The 22,128-nt window shown below is 36.3% G+C and overlaps 1 protein-coding gene across 3 annotated transcripts; it reads right to left on the bottom strand.

The window, feature by feature from the left end:
- Positions 1-4,973: 4,973 nt before the first annotated feature.
- On the bottom strand, positions 4,974-21,075 carry LOC101899740 (epidermal growth factor receptor kinase substrate 8). Of its 3 annotated transcripts, none has more exons than XM_020036215.2 (7): positions 20,933-21,075; positions 12,305-12,709; positions 11,292-12,224; positions 11,061-11,220; positions 6,008-6,250; positions 5,600-5,940; positions 4,974-5,538 (listed from the first exon to the last, which is right to left on the bottom strand). In XM_020036215.2, the coding sequence occupies exons 2-7, from the start codon at positions 12,689-12,691 to the stop codon at positions 5,443-5,445; spliced, it is 2,160 nt and encodes a 719-aa protein (XP_019891774.2). In that variant the 5' UTR covers positions 12,692-12,709; positions 20,933-21,075; the 3' UTR covers positions 4,974-5,442. The 3 variants fall into 3 exon arrangements, with proteins under 3 accessions (XP_019891774.2, XP_019891775.2, XP_058980005.1); XM_020036216.2 differs by having other exon boundaries at positions 20,781-21,000; XM_059124022.1 differs by lacking the exon at positions 20,933-21,075 and adding an exon at positions 12,814-12,838.
- Between the last annotated feature and the right edge of the window lie 1,053 nt (positions 21,076-22,128).

The raw sequence follows: 22,128 nt of genomic DNA, 5'->3' as shown, positions 1-22,128 counted from the left end.
CACATTGTTTTGTTTAAGTAGCCTGTCATGTCATGTCATGCAGTTTACCAAAAAAGGTCAACATAATGTCAAAATAATTCACCGACCTGAGAAAATATTTTGTTCGTCTTAACGCTCCAAATATGCCCCAACTTGCTGATGGACAATAAGCCATTCAGCCACTCATTCGTTCATTAAATCAAAATAGTAAAATTTCACATTTTCAAATAACTACTTCGTTGACATATTTCATATCATGTCAAGTTTTTGACAAATTTGCATTCGCATGTTGCAAGCTAAGCTCGATTTCGCGACATCTACTGCTTTCCATGGTAATTTCCTACAAAGCTTGCGCTAAATGAGACTGGAATTTTAAAGACGGAATGATGTCTGTGGGTTAGTTGGTTTCCATTTCTCTGCGTCGATGGACAAGTTCAATAAATCTCCTGATTTCCGCTGGAAACATGAAAAATTAGTCATTAACTGCTCATAAAAGCATACATTGTTGGAAAATGTTTTTTCCGCAAAACCCAATGATTTCATAATACTAAGCAACCGAAATTTAAACAGGTATATTTATACCCTACAACACCATGTGTTGGGGGTATTATAAGTTTGATTGGGCCAAAAATTATGTAACACCACGAAATATTGGTTTCCCACATAGGAATGTATATATGGATCTTCCTATCTCGCCGAGCTGAGTCGATATAGCTATGTATGTCCGTCTGTCCATGTTAATTTGTAATCACTCACAAGTCGCAATTATAACCCGATCCTCACAAAATTTTGCACGAAGGTGGGGTTAGGGTCAGAATAGAAGCCTGTTTCTTTTGGAGATGATCGCCAAATGTTTAGGGGTTGAAATGGACCAAATACTGAAAAAATTTTGCAATAGCTATACAGGTCGCAATTATAGACCAATCGACGCGGAATTTCGCATGTAGGTAGAATTTAGGACAGGGAAGAAGCCTACCAATTTGGGTGGTCATCGGATAATATTTAGCGGGTAAAATAGACCATATCTTTTGTGTTGAAAAAATTCAAAATTTTTCATTAAACCGCGAATATTTTAAATCCTGGCGAAATCACAAAGCCATGACAAGGTTACTTCTGTACTTTACATTGATGTTAACATCCAACAAATCGGATATATAGTAAAATATGTGCAATATATATGTCTATCAAAGAGGATATGCTTGAAAAATCTCTTATATGTCGATAACGGCTGAACTGATTTCGACAGTTCTCATTAAGAAATGGCCTCTTGGCAGGAAAGAAAAAACGTCTAAAAAAAGTCGCATAAAAATATCTCTTTAAAGATAAAAATATTGATTTTGTAACATTTTTTATATTTTTTCAATTTTATCATATTTTTGGCATATTTTCATTTTGAATTAAACATTTGGTAATATTTCTACAGCTAATAAAACTAAGTAGTTAGGATATCAGGATATCATATACAGATCTCATTTATGGCCCGATCCCTACGAAATTTTGCATGGGGATAAGATGAGGGTTAGAATAGAAGCCTACTCTTTTTGGAGATGATCGCCATATATTTAGGGGTTGAAATGGACCAAAAACTGCAAAATTGCCAGCAGGTCGTAATTATCGCCCGATCCTCACGCACATTTGAATGGGGATTACCGGACATTGCAAAAGCCAAGCAGTTTTGGATGGCCATCCAAAAATATTCAATGTGTGAAGGAGTTTGCCAACTTTTGTAGACAAAATACGAAAATGTCCCTTCCAGTGACTTTTTGGAGAATTCACAAATACAGAAAGACGCACTTCTGACTATTTCGTTAACGCTGATTTGGTTGAAGAATATAGTCAAATGTCTATATCTCATATAGATGCGTTTCAGTCAAAAACCAATAATAAATGTTAATCTTTTGCCACTTCTGAGAGATTATAGGTCTTTGGTTCCAGATCTAGGAAGACCATTTACGTGCAACATCTACCAATAAATTGGAAATTGCTATTATTCGAAAATTAGAGAACGAAACCACTTGTTTTGTTTTGGCTTTGGAATGAAAAATTGTCTAAGCGAACAAAAAGTTGTATTTGTAGAGTTGGAAACTGTAGATTCAAGCTCAATTATTGTACTTATGTTACCTTAATAAAATAAAGAATAATACACTAACGAGCCTATACAGGCCTTTCATATAAGGGAGACATTCTGCATCATTTTCTTAGAATCAAATTTTAGAATAAGTATAAATTTGTTCGAATTGGTCACCTTGGGAATGAATTATGGCTTTCAAACGGCTAACCGTCACACGCTGCCCGGCAAAGCGCCAATTCCCGGCAAAGCGCTTGTTTGAGGTGATTGGCCCTTTGTGCGCTGGAAATGAAGCGAGGAACCTGATTTTGCAACCATTCTTGGAAAGGGGGGGGGGGGGGGTCGTGCTGAGTGTGATGGTGCAGAGTCCCGTTGGAATTTCCAAGGTCTGCGGCCAAAATCTTTGCGTGCCCAAGGCTTTAATACACTCTTCCGAATATTTTCGCGAGCATATTCGGAATTTATTCTGATGCCACGGTCGATTAATACGAGCGGAGAGCGACCATCGGCTGTTATTCTGAACGTCTTTCATAGATAAAAAAAATCATTCTGAGCGCCTTAAATATTTCGACCTTCTAACGATTTTTGAAAGCCTTCTGTAAATATCAAACAATTTAAAGTTATCCTTTATATACAGAACAACTTCTTCTAGGCCGAAGATTTTCTGAATTTATTTTAATATATAATTAAATCGTTCTAAAGTTCTCCCATTAGTAGAAGAACTTCTAATGTTGTCTTCCACTTCGTCTAAAGAGACTCCCTCCATCTCGCTTATAAGTAGCTTTATTAAGTCTACTTTTAACTCGCCTGTAAAAACTCTCTCCGTGTCGTCTATAAAAATCCCCTCCAGCTCGCCTAAAAGGGTTTTCTCCAACTCGTCTTAAAAGACTCCCTCCAGGTCGCACATTAAAGACAACGGCTCCCGCCTATCAAAAAAAATCGCTTTAAGGTCGCCTATAAGTACTCCCTCCAGATGGACACCCCGGCACTCGTATTAAGACTCCCTCTATCTAGCCTAGAAAGAAACCCTCCAACTCGCTCCGAAAGACTCCTTCCAAGTCGCCTATACACTGTCTTCAACTCTCTCCAAGCCTCCAAACTAGCCCATAAAGTCGTCCTTCATTTACTTCTCCTTCAGCAAGCGGTTGAATATGTTTTTCCTCTACCTCGGCTAGAAACCCTCCAATTCGCCTCGAAATTCTCCTTACAGATTGCCCAAAAAAACTCCCCTCAGCTGCACTACAAACACTCCCTCCAGGTCGCATATAAAGACAACATCCAACTAGCTTAGAACGACGCCTATAAGTACTCTCTCCAGATGGGCATCCCGGCACCCGTATTAGGACCTCCTCTATGTCTCCTAGAAAGAAACCCTCGAACTCGTTCCGAAAGACTCCTTTCAGGTCGCCTAAATACTGCCTTCAACTCTTTCCACGCCTATATAACCGCCTTGAAATACTCCTCCAAACTAGCCCATAAAGACTTACTTCATTTACCTCTCCTTCAGCAAACGGTTAGATATCCTTTACCTCTACCCCGTCTAGAAACCCTCCAATTTGCCTCAATAGACACCTATAAAATTGACTAAAAAGGTTCTCCTTAACTGCCCTAGAAACACTCCCATGGTAAGAAAGGTCGTCTAGAAAGACTCCCTTTAACGAGCCTAGAAATACTCCCTCCTTTTTATACCCTACACCACAAGGTGGCCAGGGTATTATGTCTTTGTGCATTTGTTTGTAACAGGCAAAAGGAAACGAGATAGACCCATAGTTCCTTTTGATGATCTGCATAGAATCACATTCTAAGTCGATTTATGCATGTCCGTCTGTCCATGTATTTTTGTAAACAAAGTACAGGTCGCATTTATTGCCCGATCCAGATGAAATTTTGCACAGATCATTTGTTTGGTCCAAGGACGAACCCTATTGAAATTGGAGATAATCGGTCAAAATTTAGATATAGCTCCTATATATATATTCGTCCGGTTTGCCTTTTATTGTGCACCAAACGTGTAATATCAGCCTGAATTGTATGGAATTTTGCATATGCACCCAAATTAGGCCTGCAAATAAGTTTGGCAAATTTGATCGAAATCGGTTCAGATATAGCTATAGCTCCCATATATATTGTTCATCCGATTTGCTATTTTTGCCCTCCGCAGCCGTAATATCCACTCTGCAACAACAATATTTGGGGAAATATATCAAATACAGCTCAGAAATGCATTTGCTAAATTTTATCGAGATCGGTTCAGATTTGGATATAGCTCCCATATATAACTTCGTCCGATTTACTTTTTATTGTGCACCAAACGTCTAATATTTGTTTAAATGGGACGGAATTTGGCACTTACGACCGAAGTTGGTCTAGAAGCTAGTATGTCAAATTTGGTGAAGATCGGTTCAGATATAGCTGTAGCTTCCATATATATTATTCATACGATTTGTTATATTTGTTACCCACAACCGTAATATGCACTCCATAACAACGATATTCAGGGAAATATATCAAATACAGCTCAGAAATATCTTTGCCAAAATTAATCGAGATCGGTTCAGATTTGGATATAGCTCCCATATATATCTTTATCCGATTTTAAATTAATTGTGCACCAAATGGGCAATACAAGACCGAATTTAAAGGATACAAATGCTTCGGCACATTTAGCCCTTCGAACTTTAAATTATAATTATAATCATAGCGTGTATGATTGAATTCTCCCATAAAAACTTTTAATTGTTATGTGGAGCTCTACTAAATTAGCAAAGTGGTGTAGGGTATCATAAAGTCGGCCCCGCCCGACTTTAAGACTTTCTTTACTGGTTTCTTCTTTAGCGAACGGTTAGGTATTCCTTAATAAATGTATGTGAACAACCCTTTCATATTGGAAACAAATAAAAGATCGCATTAAACAGGTATTGTTTGAAAAAATGTATTTGTTGTTAATTTGATGCCTATCAAACAAAGTATTTTATTTCCATTTTTTTTTTTTTCGAAAAGTAGATGACAAATGGAGTAAACTCTGAAAATTTGAATTTTTATATTCCGCTAATAAAGTATATAAAACGTGTCATATTAAGATCACCATCGCATGACTATGTGTATACAGCTGTCGAAGTGGAACATTTCGATCAATAAGGTCGATGAATTTTGTCAATTGTTTGACTCTCTCTCACACTCCGCTCCTCCTATTTACCGGTATTGAAATATGTATTATAAATTAATTAACATTTAAACTTGATTCTATTAAACAATACGTGTTCGCACACAGATGAACAATTGCCATGTGTGCTTTTAACGTTTTCTCTTTTTCAATATTTCAATAAAAACGCATTTACAAATCTTCAAATAAATAGAAAGTACAAAAACAAAAAAAAAAAAACAGCAAATTACATTTAGAAGACCTCATCGGGATCGTAATTTTGACTTTCAATTTTTTGGCGGGCCTTGGCCAATTTGGCGCTTAATTCCGATGAACGCACGGTTTTAAACTGTAAAAATAGGAAATTGATTAACAATTTAAAAACGAAAAAAATCAAATGATTTTCTTACTTCGGAAATATTTTTTTGCAAAACAATTTGTGATATCAAACGACGACTTTCTTTTTGACCAAAATAACCCTCAATAATGTGCGGCGATAGGGCAAAGAGCTCCTCACCATTCAGGCCACGTAGTTTCTTGACAATAATATCAGAGAATCCCTTGCCCCTAAGCCATTCCTCCACTTCCTTGGGCTGGGATTTCTGATTGATGTAAATTTGTGGTGTCTTTAGAATTTCCAAATCACGTCGCCGCTCCCTCTGCATCAGAGTGAATTTCAATTCATCATTAATGGTACTTTGCAGCATGAGGGCCTCGTTTGTTTCGTCTAATTCGGTGCGAGCACGCATGGCTGAAACGAGGGGGGAAGGTGTTTTTGATAATTTTCTTCGTTTTAAGGAATTCAGTATTGAACTTACCTGCAATATTACCATTCAGGGCCATGTTACGCTTCAAGGTACCCGATGGTGTTTCATATGACTCATTTTCACTATCTGGTGGCGGCAATGGTGGGGGGATGGGTACATTCGGCATACTTATCGAGCGAGGAATGGAATTTCTAGAGGCACGCTGTAATTGAGCAGCTTGTAGTTCCGCCTCAGTTGGAGGTATAAACGTTGTCAAAGTCTTACGATTATTAACATTTCGCTGGATGGGTTGATCTGAAAGTCAGAGAAAATATACATGAGAATTTTCTATTTAAATGCCCAGGTAAAAAGTCCATAAAAGTAAATAGTAAAAAATGATTCTTCATTTTAAAATTCAAAAGCAGTATGCTCTATAAGGGCGAATACATGAGTACAATTCCCACAAAAAATATCATATAAGATTAAATGGAAGCCTTCATAGATTTGTAGAACGAATTTCATATCTCAGCTTCTTATGTCTACTCTGGACTCCAACTCACAAACAAATTCCAATTACATAATTCCAAAAGTACCAAATTTAGTTCCAATTCTACCTCGTCTTCGTCTTAACCCCTACGAAGTAAAAACATTTATCTTTCAAAATTTTAACATTAATACAAGGAATTGTATATTATGCACCATTTAGTACACTAATAGTACGAATTTTTAATTTAACCAGTAAGGAAAGCTCAAAAGTCGGGCGGGGCCGACTATATGATACCCTACACCACTATGCATATTTAGTAGAGCTCTCGTAAAAAGGTTTATACAGGGCATCTCAGAGATCTCTATGAGATATTTGGTACAAAATCAAAATCTATCTAATTCTATCGTGCATTTTACGAACTATAGCTATCTCTGAACCGGGTTTCTCCAAATTTGACGTATTAGCTTCTAGACTGAATTCGGTCTTATGTACGAAAATTCATGCCATTTGGGTTGATATTGGCCATTTGATGCACAATTAACACGAAATCCGATGAAGATATATATGGGAGCTATAGCTATATCTATATCGATTTTTACTAAAATTGGTGTACTTGCTTCTAAGCTGGTTTCGGTCGGATTTGCCAAAATTGATGCTATTACGGCCATTTGGTGGTCAATCACCCGAAATCGGATGAATATATATATGGGAGCTATATCCAAATCTGAACCGATTTCGGTAAAATTTAAAACAGCTATTCCTGTGCTCCATTTAATACCTGGTACCAAATATCACGGTTGTGGAGTGCATAGTAGGATGTGAGGGACTTAAAGATCAAATCGGATGAAAGGTATATATGGGAGCTATAGCTATATCTGAACCGATTTTCTCCAAATTTGATATACTTGCTTCTAGGCCGAATTCGGTTGGGTGTGCCAAAATTCAGGTAATTTGGACTGATAGTGGACATTTGGTGCACATTTAACCCGAAATCGGATGAAGTTATATATGGGAGCTATATCTAAATTTGATCCGATTCTCACCAATTTCAATAGGGTTCGTCCTTGGGCCAAAAAAATATTGTTTGCAAAAATTCATCTCAATCGGATAATAAATGCGACCTGCATTTTGTTCACAAAAATACATGGACAGACGGACGGACGGACTGACATGCATAAATCGACTCAGAAAGTGATTCTATGAAGGTTCTCAAAAGTAACTATGGGTCTATCTCGTTTCCTTCTCCATGTTACAAACAAATGCACAAAGACATAATACCCCTACCACTATGTGGTGTAGGGTATAACAATTCTAGCCACCTTTTCAATATCGGTTTGTCACAACTCTATATGGCGATAGTGTTCCTTACATAAAGTTGTATAATAATAGCTGTTGCCGTTCACCAGTGCCTCAAAAACTTTGCACCTTTTAGTACCTTTGGTAATATAATTCATCTATTACATGCATTCGATATTCCTACCCTTTAGGGCTTTTAATTCTTCCTTATTGCTCATTGGTGCAATATACAGAGTGAGATGAAAAAAACTGCAACCAACTTCAGACTGCAGTCATTTCTAAGTCACTCGTCCGACAGCTGTTAAAATTATTCCAGTGACAGCTCATTATATTTTTTAGAAGCGTTCAAAAGCATTTTGGTGAGAAATTTCTAGAAAAAAAGTTATACGTGATGGAATTAAAGCGTGATAGTGTGATTTCTTTATATTTGGCTGGAAAACCACAAGTGGCTATCGTTGGAGCACTCCAGCATTTAAAAGTGCATAAATCTTTCGTGTCTCGTACCTTCGCTCAACGATGTCAAGGAAGTGGACAGATGAAAACAGCAACATCAGATGAAATGGTTCGAAAAGTAAAGAAGCGACTTGATCGAAACCCGCGACACAGTGGCTGAAAAATCGCTCGTGAGCTGAACATATAGCAATTTTCCATTGGGCAAATATTGAAAAAAATGAGGTCGGGGTAAAGCCATTGAAATTCCAAAAAGTGCAAGAACTTATTCCGCAAAAGAAAAAAAAATAGACTCAAAAGAGCTAAAGAGTTGCTTCGCATGACAGAAAGTGGTAAACTGCCGAATTTGGGTTTCTCCGATGAGAAAACATTCGTTGTCCAGCAGTTTGTAAACAAACAAAATGATCGTGTTTACTTGCCAAAGAGGTCAGCTGAAAATGTGCACCTTCGGTTGACCACCAGAACTCAAGAGCCCTCCGAATATTATCAGAATAAATGCCGAAAAAGCCTTGGGCACGCAAACATTTCGGCCACAGTCCTTGGACATTCCAACAGGATTCAGCACCATCGCACTCAGCACGCGCCACCCAAGAATGGTTACAAAGCGCACAATGGCCACCAAAATCTCCGGTTACCAATCCGTTGGACTATTGTGACTGGAGTATTTTGGAAAGCAGGTTGGAACTAAAAAATACCAAAGTGTCGATCACCTCAAGCAAGCGCTTCGTCGGGAATGGGCCAAAATACCGCAGAGCAAAAGTTCGGGCAGCGTGTGATGGTTTCATTGGCCGTTTAAAGGCCATAATTCGTGCCAAAGGTGACCAATTCGAACAAATCTAAACTTATTCTAAATTTTGATTCTATTTCCGGCATTTTTATACCCTCCACCATACTATGGAGGGTATATTAACTTTGTCATTCCGTTTGTAACTCCTCGAAATACTCATGTCAGACCCAACAAAGTATATATATTCTTGATCAGCGTAAAATTCTAAGTCGATTTAGCGATGTCCGTCCGTCTGTCTTTCCGTCTGTCTGTCTGTTGTAATCACGCTATCTTTCGAATGAATTGAGATAGATGGCTAAAATTTTGCACACATGTTTTTTTTTCCAGTAGGCAGGTTAAGTTCGTAAATGGGCCATGTAGGTCCACGTTTTCATATAGCTACCATACAACGGTAACCCCCCTATATTCGGTATTTTGATGATTTTAGCGACATTATTCACGGGAATTGTTTCAAATCTGGTATTTGAAGTTCCAAATGGATACTACACCCTAAGACAGAAAATTGTCTTTGCAGGTCCACGTCTTCGTATAGCCCCAATATAACGGTACCTCCCTATATTCGGTATTTTGATGATTTTAGCGACATTATTAACCGGAACTGTTTAAAATTTGGTATTTGAAGTTCGTTATGGGAACTACAGTCTGTGACAGAAAATTGTCGGTGCGGGTCCAGTTTCGAATTTGAATATGGTAATGGCTTATGACAAACAATGCATATGTATGTCCACGTCGTATAGACCCCAATATAACGGCTATATTCGGTATTTATAAAATTTTAACAGAATTTTTTAAGGATTTTATTTTTTGAAAATTTCCAAATTCGTTGCAAATGGTGGAGTGTATTAAAAGTTTGGCCCGGCCGAACTTACTGCTTTTTAACTTGTTTGCTTTCATTCAATAAAAAAATGTAAAAATGATGCCGTTTGACTTTGTTGTAGCTTTCTAACTCCCCCTGTATATCACCAAATTTAGAGCTTTCCGTACAATTATAGCACATACTTCCAAAACCACATCCATATCTCAATACCAACAAAGACCTCAATATCAAATTTGAGGATTCTAGCCATATATTTCACTCAACACAAAATTTAGTATAATTTAGTACAAATTTAGAACGCATTTCCAAACCACCGCCAAATCTCAAACACATATATTATCAATTGTCCAAGGATCTAAATTCAGAATTTTATCACTATCCCATCACACAATATAAAATATAGTACTATTCAGTACTTTTCGTCCAAAAATGAACGTAGTACAAAATTTCAAAATTCCAGCTTCATCCGTTCACTCTAAAGCAAACTGTTCACATTTAGTACCATTTAGATCAGTTCACATACTTAGTAAACCTTTCCAAAGACGCCTTCATATATCAAGCTTACTTTTCAACCTTCATTCGACAAATATCAAACGGTACCATTTAAGAAGCTTTCGTAACCTTAAAGTTCGAATTTTCAAAACCCCTTCTATCAGTGAGCTGAATTGTTGTAGAAACTAGAAGCTTGTCTAGCATGCCCTTTGTCTTGTTTGTAGAAGACCTCCTTCATCCGCTACCTGTTTAAGATTGTACATAAAAGGTGGGTCAGGCAAATGCAAGCATATGTGCTCCCAGCAAACGAAATTTGTTCCATACCCACAAAATTGGGTAAATATAAAACTGTATATCTTTGCCCGGCCCTGTATAAAAGTTTGTCCGATGCAGTTAATCGGAGATATGAAAACCATCAAAGATTTTCTAAAACAACTTGTCACTATACCTCAAGGCTGGGTCAAGAGCTGCAATTTTACATTCCCCCAACTGTGTTTCACATTGATTTCATAGCTTTTTATGGTTCTGATTGAGCGAGCGAGTAGAAAACTACGCTAATCTAATTTATCCGGTCCTGATATATACTGCCTTTTTGAGCTTATCAATCGATAATATTTAGACTTCACTATATTCCTGAATGGAGTCCCTGCTCGTCTATTAAATAAGCCCTGCATCACCACGTAAGTTCGTTAGTCAAAGCTCTCCCAAAAATCCTCCTACTCTCCTTCTTCTACTCGTCGTCTAAAGATGGAATAACTTCTCGCCCCAAAAACTTTATTATTTTCTCCTTTCTTACCATTATGCTCAGGTTGGGATGAACCAATAGAATCTGTATCTTTGCCCGAGTAAGTTGAGTTTTGATCAAAATTGTGCGGGGCCAAGAGGGTGTGTGGCACATAACCAATATTGCCGGAGGCATTGCGGGCTTTCCACCAATTACGAGAGTCATCAATGATCTGCAAAGCAAAAGAAATTCGAAATTATTTTTTAAATGAAATTTAATTTTTTTCCATTTTATTGATCCCACCTCCAAATATTCCCCCTTGGTGACATTCAATTCCCGATCATTGTTCGCCACTTTGTTGTACATAACTTCGGCAATTTTCACATTTCTTGTCTTGAGCCGCAACAACCAGGTGTTGTTGTAATTTGTGGTACCCGGCGACTTTGATGGTGGCTGCTGGCCTGCTGCCGTCCTGGCTGCTGTGGGTGGTGGTATGTATTTTACCTCCTCATCGACCACCCAATCGGGCGACCATTCATCATAGAATTTTGGATGATAGGATCCCTTGTGATCCTTGAAATGTTCCTTGGCTTGAATCCAATTGAGACCTAACGATTGCCAAAATTTCATTTCCTCTTCGTTGAGGCAGCTCTTAAGGAAGGCAATGGTGTCGGCACGCAGTAGCGGATCAACGACATTCTCAGCCACGGCGGAGCCAGTGTAGACATCATTGCACACTCCGTAGATGGCTTGCAGCGACACAAACGAGTTGTGGATGGGTTCGGCTGGATCTTGAAAGTGGTTTTTCAGCTTGAGCACGTAGTTAAAGGCGAGCTTGTGTTTGGCAAAAATGTCGCGAAATTCCTTCTCCGTTGGTGGACGAGAACGATTCAGCAGCAGACCCTCGCCATGTGAGCTGTGTTCGTATTTACGCACCTCCAGCTCACGCAATGCTTCGGCGGCAAACTGTAAGCGTGTAACGAAACGTTCAATGTCTTCGAAGCAGTGGTTTAGCACCTGAATGTCTTTGTTGGTTTGTTCTTGGTCTTGAGCGGTTTTTTCGTTGGCAGCTTCGGCGGCTGCCACAGCCAAGCCATATTGGTCTTTGCTTTGGTGCATGGGGCGATCCGATTTGGGCACAACAATGGGAGTCTTATTGCGGTCTATGGTCACTGCTTTGCCGCTGGACAGTTGTTTAAGATCTTCCACCAAATGGACGGCCGAGACATCGCTTACCTAAATTAAAATTAATTAATTTTTTTTTATTTATTTTTTTTTTTTTGCTCAAAATATTCTCCCCCAACCCTCTTGCATACCTGAAAAATATGCATTTCGGTGTTGCCCAACGAAATGCCCGGCACTGTAAATAGCAATAAATTATTGTAAATTTCCATGGGATCTTCACTGATGAAGGCTGTCGGTTCGGTAATTAGGGATCCTGGGAAGTTTTCAATTTCCTTCATGTTGCTGTCCAACATCACCAACCACTGGCCACTGAAGCACATGTACATTTTCATGGGCCACACGCCGCCCACCTTGTCCAACTCCATTAGGGTTTTCAGTTTATCCTTTGGCCTCGAAACTTCCGTGTCACTTTTCAGCTTGAACGTGCCCAAGTGGTCCAGAGCATAGGTGGGCTTGTTCTCTGTGGCAATGTGACCATTTGGCACACCGTTGCCATTTGTATAGCCGTTTTGAACCATAATTGATTAATACATTCACTGTGAGAATTAAAAAAAAATAAATGGGGAAATGGGAGTGTTAGAGTATTTTTATCAAGTTTCGGATAGAAAAAAAATTCTTTATTGTTTATGGTTGATTATACTTCCAAACATCGCCGTATTTCTAGATAAACTACAAAATTTCACAAAGTTATATTTAATCATTCGCTTTCGACATTCTTGGTCGACATTCGAAGTGTTTAAGTTTTGAATTTCTTTGAAATACTTTAATCACACCGTGATAACGCAATGAGTTTCTTTTAACATTGAACCGTCAAGCACAAGAATTTGTTTGGTATTTTTACTAAGAAATTGTAAAATGTATATTAGGCTCTACCGCGTTTTCCTCAAAAAATACGTGACCTAAACCACGACTGTTTTATGGGGACAAAAAAATTAGAAAGAATCGGTCAGTTTGTCGACTGATATGCGTATAATCTCAGTCTATGAACCTTTTAGAGACTAAATTTTATGGTCTGAATTGCTTTAAACAATATTTTTTAATAGTATCAGATTTACATTTAAAAAATTAATTTTTTCAAGAAAACTTTGTAAAGTACTCTTATTTCGTCAGAAATATTGAATTTATGGAAATTCATAGATAATTTTCGAAAAGAAAGGCCTATTAACATTTTTGTAATATTACCAAACAAGTAAAAAAGCAGCTAAGCTAGGCCGGGCCGGGCCGAACTTTTTATACCCTCCACCATTTGGAAAGAACCCTTAGCATTTTGACCAGGGTCATTTGCCCAATATTTACGCACTTCGCCGTGCTGTTAGTTGTTGTGGTCCATTTTACAGCTAAATATAATGCAATGGTCATCCAAAATGCCAGAATTCTTCCTTGTCCTTAACACTCTTCTCAGGCGTGTCGATTGGCTTCAATTGTGTGATCAGGAAAGTTTTTCTGTTTTTGGTTCATTTCAACCCCTAAATATTTTGCGATCATCTCCAAAAGCAAAGACCCCTCTGTATCTATTAGTGTTCCATTCTACCGCTATCCTAAACTCTAACTTCATGCGAATTTCGTGTCCTTTGGTTTCCATTTGTGAGCTTTATAACGGCTGCAAAATGAGGAACATTTTAAGTTTTTGGTCCATTTCAAATAAATATATTGCGGACATCTTTGAAAACAATATGCCTAGACCTTCTGAGCCCAACCCTACCCTTGTAAAAAATTTCGAGAGGATCGGACGATATTTGCAATCCTTATATAATAACCCAAACCTGTGTTATAAGGTGAAAAAATATTACAAAATATTATAAGTCAAATTGAAAAAATCGCATGCGATAAAAAATATTAAAAAAAAAAAATGTAACAAAATACTACAAAATCTAACAACACATCATTATTGGTATATTTTTCCGCGATTTTTTTAGATTTTATACTTTTATGTCAAGAGGACATTCTGAATTGACAAAATTTATCGAAATCGGTCCAGCCATTCTGGAGATATAAGCATTCTAACTAACATCCCCTTCCTTTGTATATACACATTGTATATATTTGGCTATATATAACCGATATATTTACTATCGGCATCTACGTAACGGTCAGAATTGACCTGTTCGTCTATTTGTGATTTCGCCGGGATTAAAAATATTCGCGGTTTAATGGAAAATTTGACTTTTATTTAACACAAATGTTGTGGCCTATTTCACCCACTTAATATTACCCGATGGTCATCAAAATTGGAAGGCTTCTGTCCAGCCCTAAGCTCTAGCCCCATGCTAACTTCCGCTTTGATTGGTCTATAATTGCGACCAGTAGAGCAACTGCAAAATCAGGATTTTTTCAGTTTTTGGTCCATTTCAACCCCTAAATGTTATGCGATCATCTCCAAAAAAATAGGGTTCTATTCTGACCCTATCCCCACCTCCATTCTAAATTTCTTGAAGATCGGGCCATAATTGCGACCTGTAGAGTGATTACAAATTAACATGGACATACGGACAGACGGACGGACGGACATACATAGCTAGATCGACTCAGCTCGGCGAGATAGGAAGATCCATATATACTTTCCTATGTGGGAAACCAATATTTCGTGATGTTATATAATTTTTGGCCCAATCAAACTTATAATACCCCCAAAACATAGTGTTGTAGGGTATAAAAACCGCTATATGGGGGCTATACGAAGACGTGGTGTTGCATAAGTAATTTGTGTTATAGGTTGTAGTAACGGTTCCGAACTTTATATACGAAATATGAAACAATTCCGGTGAATAATGTCGCAAAAATTATGAAATTATCAATTATCTGGGAGTACCATTATATGGGGCCTATACTCACAAGGATGTGAATTTGCAATGAAAATGCTAATGGAGATCCTTGTGAGTATGGTGAAGGGTATAAAAATGCTAACACTTTGTCTTTGAAATGTACTGACTTCACACGGCACACCGACAAAGCCAAATTTCCTAAAAAGTATTTCATGACATAGGGTCTATTTCTTAATTTAATTAATTTCGATAATGCCCATTTTGGCCATATCAAATGATATATACCCTCTGTAACCATATGGCTGTGGGACAAAAAAATATTTAAAAAATGTATTAAAAGTAAAAATTTATTATGTAACTATTATACTATAAAATTTATTATTAACTATTACTATTTAATAGAAAAATATGTATATTTTGCACATGGCCAAAAAATCTAAAAAAAATGTGTGAAAAATTTGCAAAAACTAGTTATTAAAGAATTTTAAAAAAGCATGGTCATATTTTGAAATCACATTATAAAAAATTCATATTTTCCCCAGAATTTGATGGCTTTTTATATTTAACAAACTACAATATAAAATGTATTATGGGCGCAAATTACTTAAATGGGAATCAGATTTTTCAAAATTTTCTAGGGAAGTATCATTATCGCAGTTCAACTTGCCTCGCTAGAAATATTACGAAATACAAAGTATAAGAAAAACAGAGACAATTTTGATTTTATATTTAAAAAAAATATTGTTTATGTGTGGTATCTCACACATAAGATAGAGCGATAACACTTGATCTAACTAATTGACCAAGATATCTACAGGTGGCGCAAAAGCGAACTTTCGATGTTTTTTTGGCTGAAATTAAAAAATTTAAAATATTTTTTTTTACATCAAGTCGAGAATATGACTTGATATTGCGAAACAAGTCGGCGATTTTTTAATACTTCCCTTAGCCAGAAATCTGACATGAATATGTAATTTATCGAAATTTATGGTTTCGCATAAAATTGGATTTAAAAGTTCAATATCCTTCAAATTTTGCACATACCAATTATTCTTGTGGATTATTTTTATTTGGTCTTTTATTTTTTTTTTTTACATCAAGTCGCGAATATGACGTCATGTAAATGGCCACCACCGCCACAGTTTATTGTTATTTGAAACCTTTTTTATGGCATTTTCCATCGCTTTGGCCAAAACTTCCGGGGAAAGGTTTTCACATTCTTAACGGATATGGCCTTTAAGAGCTGAAATTGTCTTAGGCTTGATGACATAAACCAGTGACTTAAAAAAGCCCCACAAAAAGAATTTTGGAGCAGGCAAATCAGGTGATCTTGCTGGCCAGTGCAAATCGCCAAATCGCCCGGGAAATGCATCCTTCAGCATATCGATTGTGGCACGGGCAGTGTGTGCCATTGAACCATCCTGTTGGAACCACATGTTTTCCAATGCTAACTCATCAAGTTGCGGCAAAAAGAAGTCGTTGATCATTGCTTTGCAGCGCTCACCATTCACAGTAACTGTTTTGGGTCGCGAAGTCTTCAAAGATAAAAGTTCCGATGATTCATCCAGCGACATTGAGCGGGTGTAATGGTCCCTCTTGGTTTACACTCAGATTTTTAGTGCTTCAGAAGCGTAAATTTTTCTTATTTACGCACCCGCTAAGATGGAAATGGGCCTCATCACTCATGATTATTTTTAATGATTAAGATTGGCTAGACGTGACAGCAGCTAACAGCTGATGCTCCATCTGGACTGTGTACGGAAACATTTTCTAATCTTGTACTAAAATTCACAGTAAAGACCGTCGACTGATACGCATTTGCATGACACGTCGTCGGGTCGATGTCCACGACGCTTTCATGACATCCTCGGCTACAGCCGCAATAATCTCTGTGTTGAATCAATTGAATCAATGTTGAGCAAATTCGGACGATTTGTTTTTTTTCTTTGATACGAACCTCTATCCGACTGTATAGAAATATTTAAGTCCCACCTTTCCTTGCAAGTGATGTGTGATGATAAACAGCTTTATATTTTTTTCAGAATCATTTGTTAAAAAAGGATGATGTAAGTCCACTTTTGAAATATTTTCTACGTTCCTTTTCCTTGTTGAATTATAGCGTGGCCTACATAAAGTCGTCCAGTGAGCCCATCTGACAACCAAGTTGAATGACATATTGTGATTTGAAATTCAAAGAGAGTCAAATCGTACGTCAGAATTTCTACCAGGCCATCTCTGCTGGTAATGCAGAACGTAGTTGTTTACATGTTTTTTTGGGTTTAAAAATTATAAGGTTGCGAGTTCAATACCAGCAACGACAAAAAGTATATAGGAGTATACGATTTGGCCCAAACATAGACGAGTTCGGAGATGGGAAATATCGGTCCGCTTCTTTTGGTAATTCCCCCAAAAAAGTTCAAAATTTCCAAAGAAAATATTTTATTGCACAGAATGAGAAAAGATAATCCGATTTTGCTCCAACTTTGCGAATCCTTATATTTTCATCAGTGCTAGGTCAGGTGCGAAAATGAAAATATCGGTCCAGTCCATCAAGTACCTCCCCCACAAAGGGTCAACATTTTGAATAATTACAATTTTTATAAAATATGATGTAGGAATCCGATTGTCTTCAAATTTCGCACATCCCAATAATTTTATTAACCCAAGGTCTAAAACGTGAAATTAATATCCGATTCCATTCAGACTGTTATAAAGATGATAAAGATCGGACCATTTCTTTTGGTACCTCCCCACCTAGGGTTCAAGATTTTGAAAAACAAAACGCTCAAAAATAGCGAAATAAGCATCCAACTCTCTTCACACATCCAAATAGTTTTGCCAACGCAAGATCTGTTGTGAGGATGATATATACCTGGCAACACCTTCTAATACGTCACCCACAAAGGGTCACAATTTTCAATGTTTATTCCTATCATAACTTGTGAAAAAAGTCGGCGATTCTTTAAAACTTCCTATATCTAAATATTTCCCTTAGCCAGAAATCTGATATGAATATGTAATTTATCGAAATCCAACTCTCTTCACACATCCAAATAGTTTTGGTAACGCAAGATCTGTTTGTGAGGATGATATATACCTGGCAACACCTTCTAGTACGTCACCCACAAAGGGTCACAATTTTCAATATTTATTCCTATCATAACTTGTGAAAAAAGTCGGCGATTCTTTAAAACTTCCTATATCTAAATATTTCCCTTAGCCAGAAATCTGATATGAATATGTCATTTATCGAAATTTATGGTTTCACATAAAATTGCATATAAATGTTCAATATCCTTCCAAATTTTGCACATACCAATTATTTTATCTGTATTGTATGAAGTATGAAAATGGAATACTTCGGTCCGCTATATCTGTTACATTACGCATATTACCCCATTTTCCAAAAATTTGAACATATCTCATATAAAGTATAGGAAGTAGTCAATATAGTCCAAATCTTCCACGTTGTAATCTTTATATCAGTCTTAGATCAGATACGATTTGGTCAATATTGTTCAAGTGCTTTGCAACATCCCCCATAAAGAGTTTGAATGATCATAACTCATGGCTGGGGGTATGCATCTGTCGTTAAAACGGACCGATACTCTTTAACTTCTTTTTTTTATGCCCTCCACCGCTGTAACTCTTTGAAATATTTATAATGGACTATTCAAAGTATATATATTCCTGACCATCGTAAAATTCTAAATTCTATCGAGCGGTGTCCGTCTGTCTGTCTGTCTGTTGTAATCACGCTATCTTTCGAACGAATTGAGATAGAAGGATAAATTTTGCATTCATGCATAGTTTACCAGTAGGCAGGTTAAGTTCGTAAATGGGCCATGTCGGTCCACGTTTTCGTATATCCCCCATAAAACGGTACCTTCCGATATTCGGTATTTTCATGATTTCAGCGACATTATCTACCGGCATTGTTTTATATCTCGTATTTTAAATCCGTAATGGGTACTACAGCCTATGACAAAAACTTGTGTTTGCAGGTCCACGTCTTCCTATAGCCCCCATATAACGGTACATCCGAATAGTCGGTATTTGGATGATTTCAGCAAAATTATTCACCGGAATCGTTTCAAATTTCGTATTGGAAGATCTTAAGGGGTACTACAACGTATGGAAAAAAAATTCGTATGCCGGTGCACATCTTCGTATAGTCCCTATATAACGGTACCTCGCGATACTCGGTATATTCATGATTTGTGCGACATTATTCACCGGAATTGTAACAAATTTCGTATTTAAAGTTCGTAATGGGTACTACAGCCTATGACAAAAAATTCGTACGTAGGTTCACGTTTTCGTATATACCCCCCCTCCCCCCATAACGGTACATCCCGATATTCGGTATTTTGATCATTTTTGCGACATTATTCACCGGAATTGTTTCAAATGGTTACTACAGCATATGGCAAAAAAAATCGTAAGCAGGTCCACGTCTTCATATAGTCTCCATATAACAGTTTTCATTTAAGTGGTAGTTTCCGGAAATTTTCTGAAATTTTTCAAGTTCCTTCCAAATGGTGAAGGGTCTTAAAAGTTCGACCGAACTCAGCTGATGTTTTACTTGTTTTTGTCAGACTTGGTTGCAAATTAGAACTAATTATGTGGTCAAAAATGTTCCTTTAAAAATATCGGCTTAGTAGATTAAAATCAGTTATTTAGTAATAATTAATAATTTAATTATAATTATTAATTATAATAATTTAATTATAATTATTAATTATAATAATTTAATTATAATTATTAATTATAATAATTTAATTATAAATTTTCTGGACTATGTGGTGTTTTGTTTTTAAAAACGTCCAAGTGTGATTTTTTCCTAAAGATTCACTCTCTCTCTCCAGTCTGCCTCCTAGCTTCCGATTATAAACTTAAGTCTTTCTAAGTCGCAATGTCGGTCTTATAACAATTAATATTATTATATTTCAAGAGATACTTCTTGTTTGCAACATTATTCTGTTTTCAACTTCTTGTATACTTTGATATTCCTCCCACACAAATTTTTTCATCCGATTTTACAATCAAAATCCTTTTATGGCTGTGATAACATGGAAGGGTAGACTATGTATTCCATTTGTAAATGTGGGGGTCAGAATATAATTGTATTATTTATTTATTTTTTTATAAACATTTTAGTTTGCCTTTCTTCATTCACAAAATTTAATTAATCTACTGAAAATTATCCATATTTAATTTTAATTTTTTTTTTGTTCTTATCGCAAATGAACTTTAAACGACAAATTTATCTTGATAGCGATTTTTTTGGTTTAGGTTGTGATGTGATATTTAATTCTCTTTCGATAATTTTTCATATTCATTTCTTTTTTTTCATTTCTTTCATTTGAAATTATTCATTGGCCTGTTATATGGTTCTTAGGCAGATCGAATGTCGAGTAATTTATTTTTCACTGTCGAAGTCACCATGATTAGATAAAGGCAATGGGCAGGCAGTTGTGTTGATACTCATTTGCTGTGCTCAGGGTTCTTCTTCTATTCCACTTTGTTTCCGTATCTCGCATTTTTTTTTTTTTTTTTTTTTTTTTTGTCACGAAACTTAAAACTTGTTATCAACTTTTGTTTATCAGCACTTATTTTGCTACTTTTTTCACTTTGTTTTTGTTTGTTTCGCCTTTTTATTGGCCAAAATAAGGAATTTCGAAGCGATGAAGTAATTAATTAAAAATGTATTATTTATAGATTATGGAAACTCGAGAGTAATTTCGTTTCGTTTTTTCTTTGATATTTTTTTTTTTTAATTATTTACAAATATTTGACTGAATGAAAAATAAATAAATATTTGTTCATTGTTTAATTTTTTTACCCGCTTCTATTGATTTTTGTCGGCGTTATATGTTTATTAAAAAAGTTTGATTATAGACAGAATTATCTAGAATTATTGATATCTCTATTTTCAATTTTGCTTTTGTTCTTCTTTTTTTTTGGCTAAAATGGAAAACAAAAATTGTTACACACGTTTGCAGTTCCTTCGTTCGAGAAAAGAGAATTGTGAAACCGTCGGTGTCAAAAATCAAACTGCTGTCGATATTTTCATAACTCCGCCTCAAGCGATTCAAAAAGCAGGTGAATTCTTATCGAAATGCTGCAGAACAGAACAAAAAAAAAATTATAGAAACCTTATCAAGCGCGATATGGCGATAAATACCAAAACAATTGGTATTTTCCGAATTCAAAAGATAACTCGCGGAAAATACAAGGGTATTCGTGAGCGGCAGGGTGGCGAGAGGTGATAATCAATGAATGTTACATATTAACCAAAAAATTCGTATTTTTTATGTCATTTGTTATGGCATATTTATTATTTTCCCCTATAAGTTATTAAAATTATCTATGTAAAATACTACGGGTTCCGCTTTACAATTTGTTGCGTAGAAAAGTCCCTCAGTGGGACTTTTGAAAAGATAAAGGCGATTGGAGTCGCAGTTGAATAACAAAGTATTTAATTTTTAATATTTATATTCCTTTAGGCAATAATTGAACAGATATTCGCGAAAGTTGTTTCAATCATCTGCGTTTCTAATTCTTTCTTTCTTTTTCAAAATGTTTGGTACTGAAATATCAGTCTATAATGCATTATTGTCCCATACATCGATACCTCCAGATATTCCGTATTTCCAATTTCCAAAATTTAAAGACACTTATTTCAAATTTTATGTTTAACCTTTTGTGGGGGAAAAGAAGCGGAATGACATATTACCTTAGAATAATGGTTGGGAGAAATATTGTGTTGTACAAAATATTGTCTTCGTACGAAAAGGGAACAAAAAGTACTTAAATGTAATTAAAATTGAATACTGTGCATACGACAAACGGAATAAGCTAGAATTCTGAAATTTGGAATGAGAGTCACTGAAAGAGTGCAGGTTTTTTGAAAATTGTAACTTTAAGCTTGCGAAAAGTTCTAAAAGGATACTAAAATTTTAAAATGTACCATTTCGTATTATGTGAATGTATAGAGCTAAAAACTTGAAATTTGGTAGAACAATCAAATTTTGGAAAGTTTGATGAATGTAGGTGGTTTTGGAAATGTTTACTTAATGTGCAAACTGTACTAAATGATACTAATTGTACTAAATGACGGTAAATGTGGAAGGTTTAGTTTGGGTTGAACGGATGATGCTGAAATGTTGAAATTTTTTATTGGATTTCAG

The sequence above is a fragment of the Musca domestica genome, unplaced genomic scaffold (genome assembly GCF_030504385.1).
Source record: "Musca domestica strain aabys unplaced genomic scaffold, Musca_domestica.polishedcontigs.V.1.1 1, whole genome shotgun sequence".
NCBI lineage: Eukaryota > Metazoa > Arthropoda > Insecta > Diptera > Muscidae > Musca > Musca domestica.
Note: the sequence above shows the minus strand (reverse complement) of the source record. Positions and strands in the feature narration are given on the sequence as shown.

Excerpts from the sequence above, each read along its gene's own strand:
- LOC101899740 (XM_020036215.2), bottom strand. The coding sequence starts at position 12,691 with ATGGTTCAAAACGGCTATACAAATGGCAACGGTGTGCCAAATGGTCAC. Across the intron at positions 11,221-11,291 it reads CCAAGGGGGAATATTTGGAG|ATCATTGATGACTCTCGTAA; the intron begins GTGGGATCAATA and ends TTTGCTTTGCAG. Across the intron at positions 5,539-5,599 it reads TGCAAAAAAATATTTCCGAA|TTTAAAACCGTGCGTTCATC; the intron begins GTAAGAAAATCA and ends CTATTTTTACAG.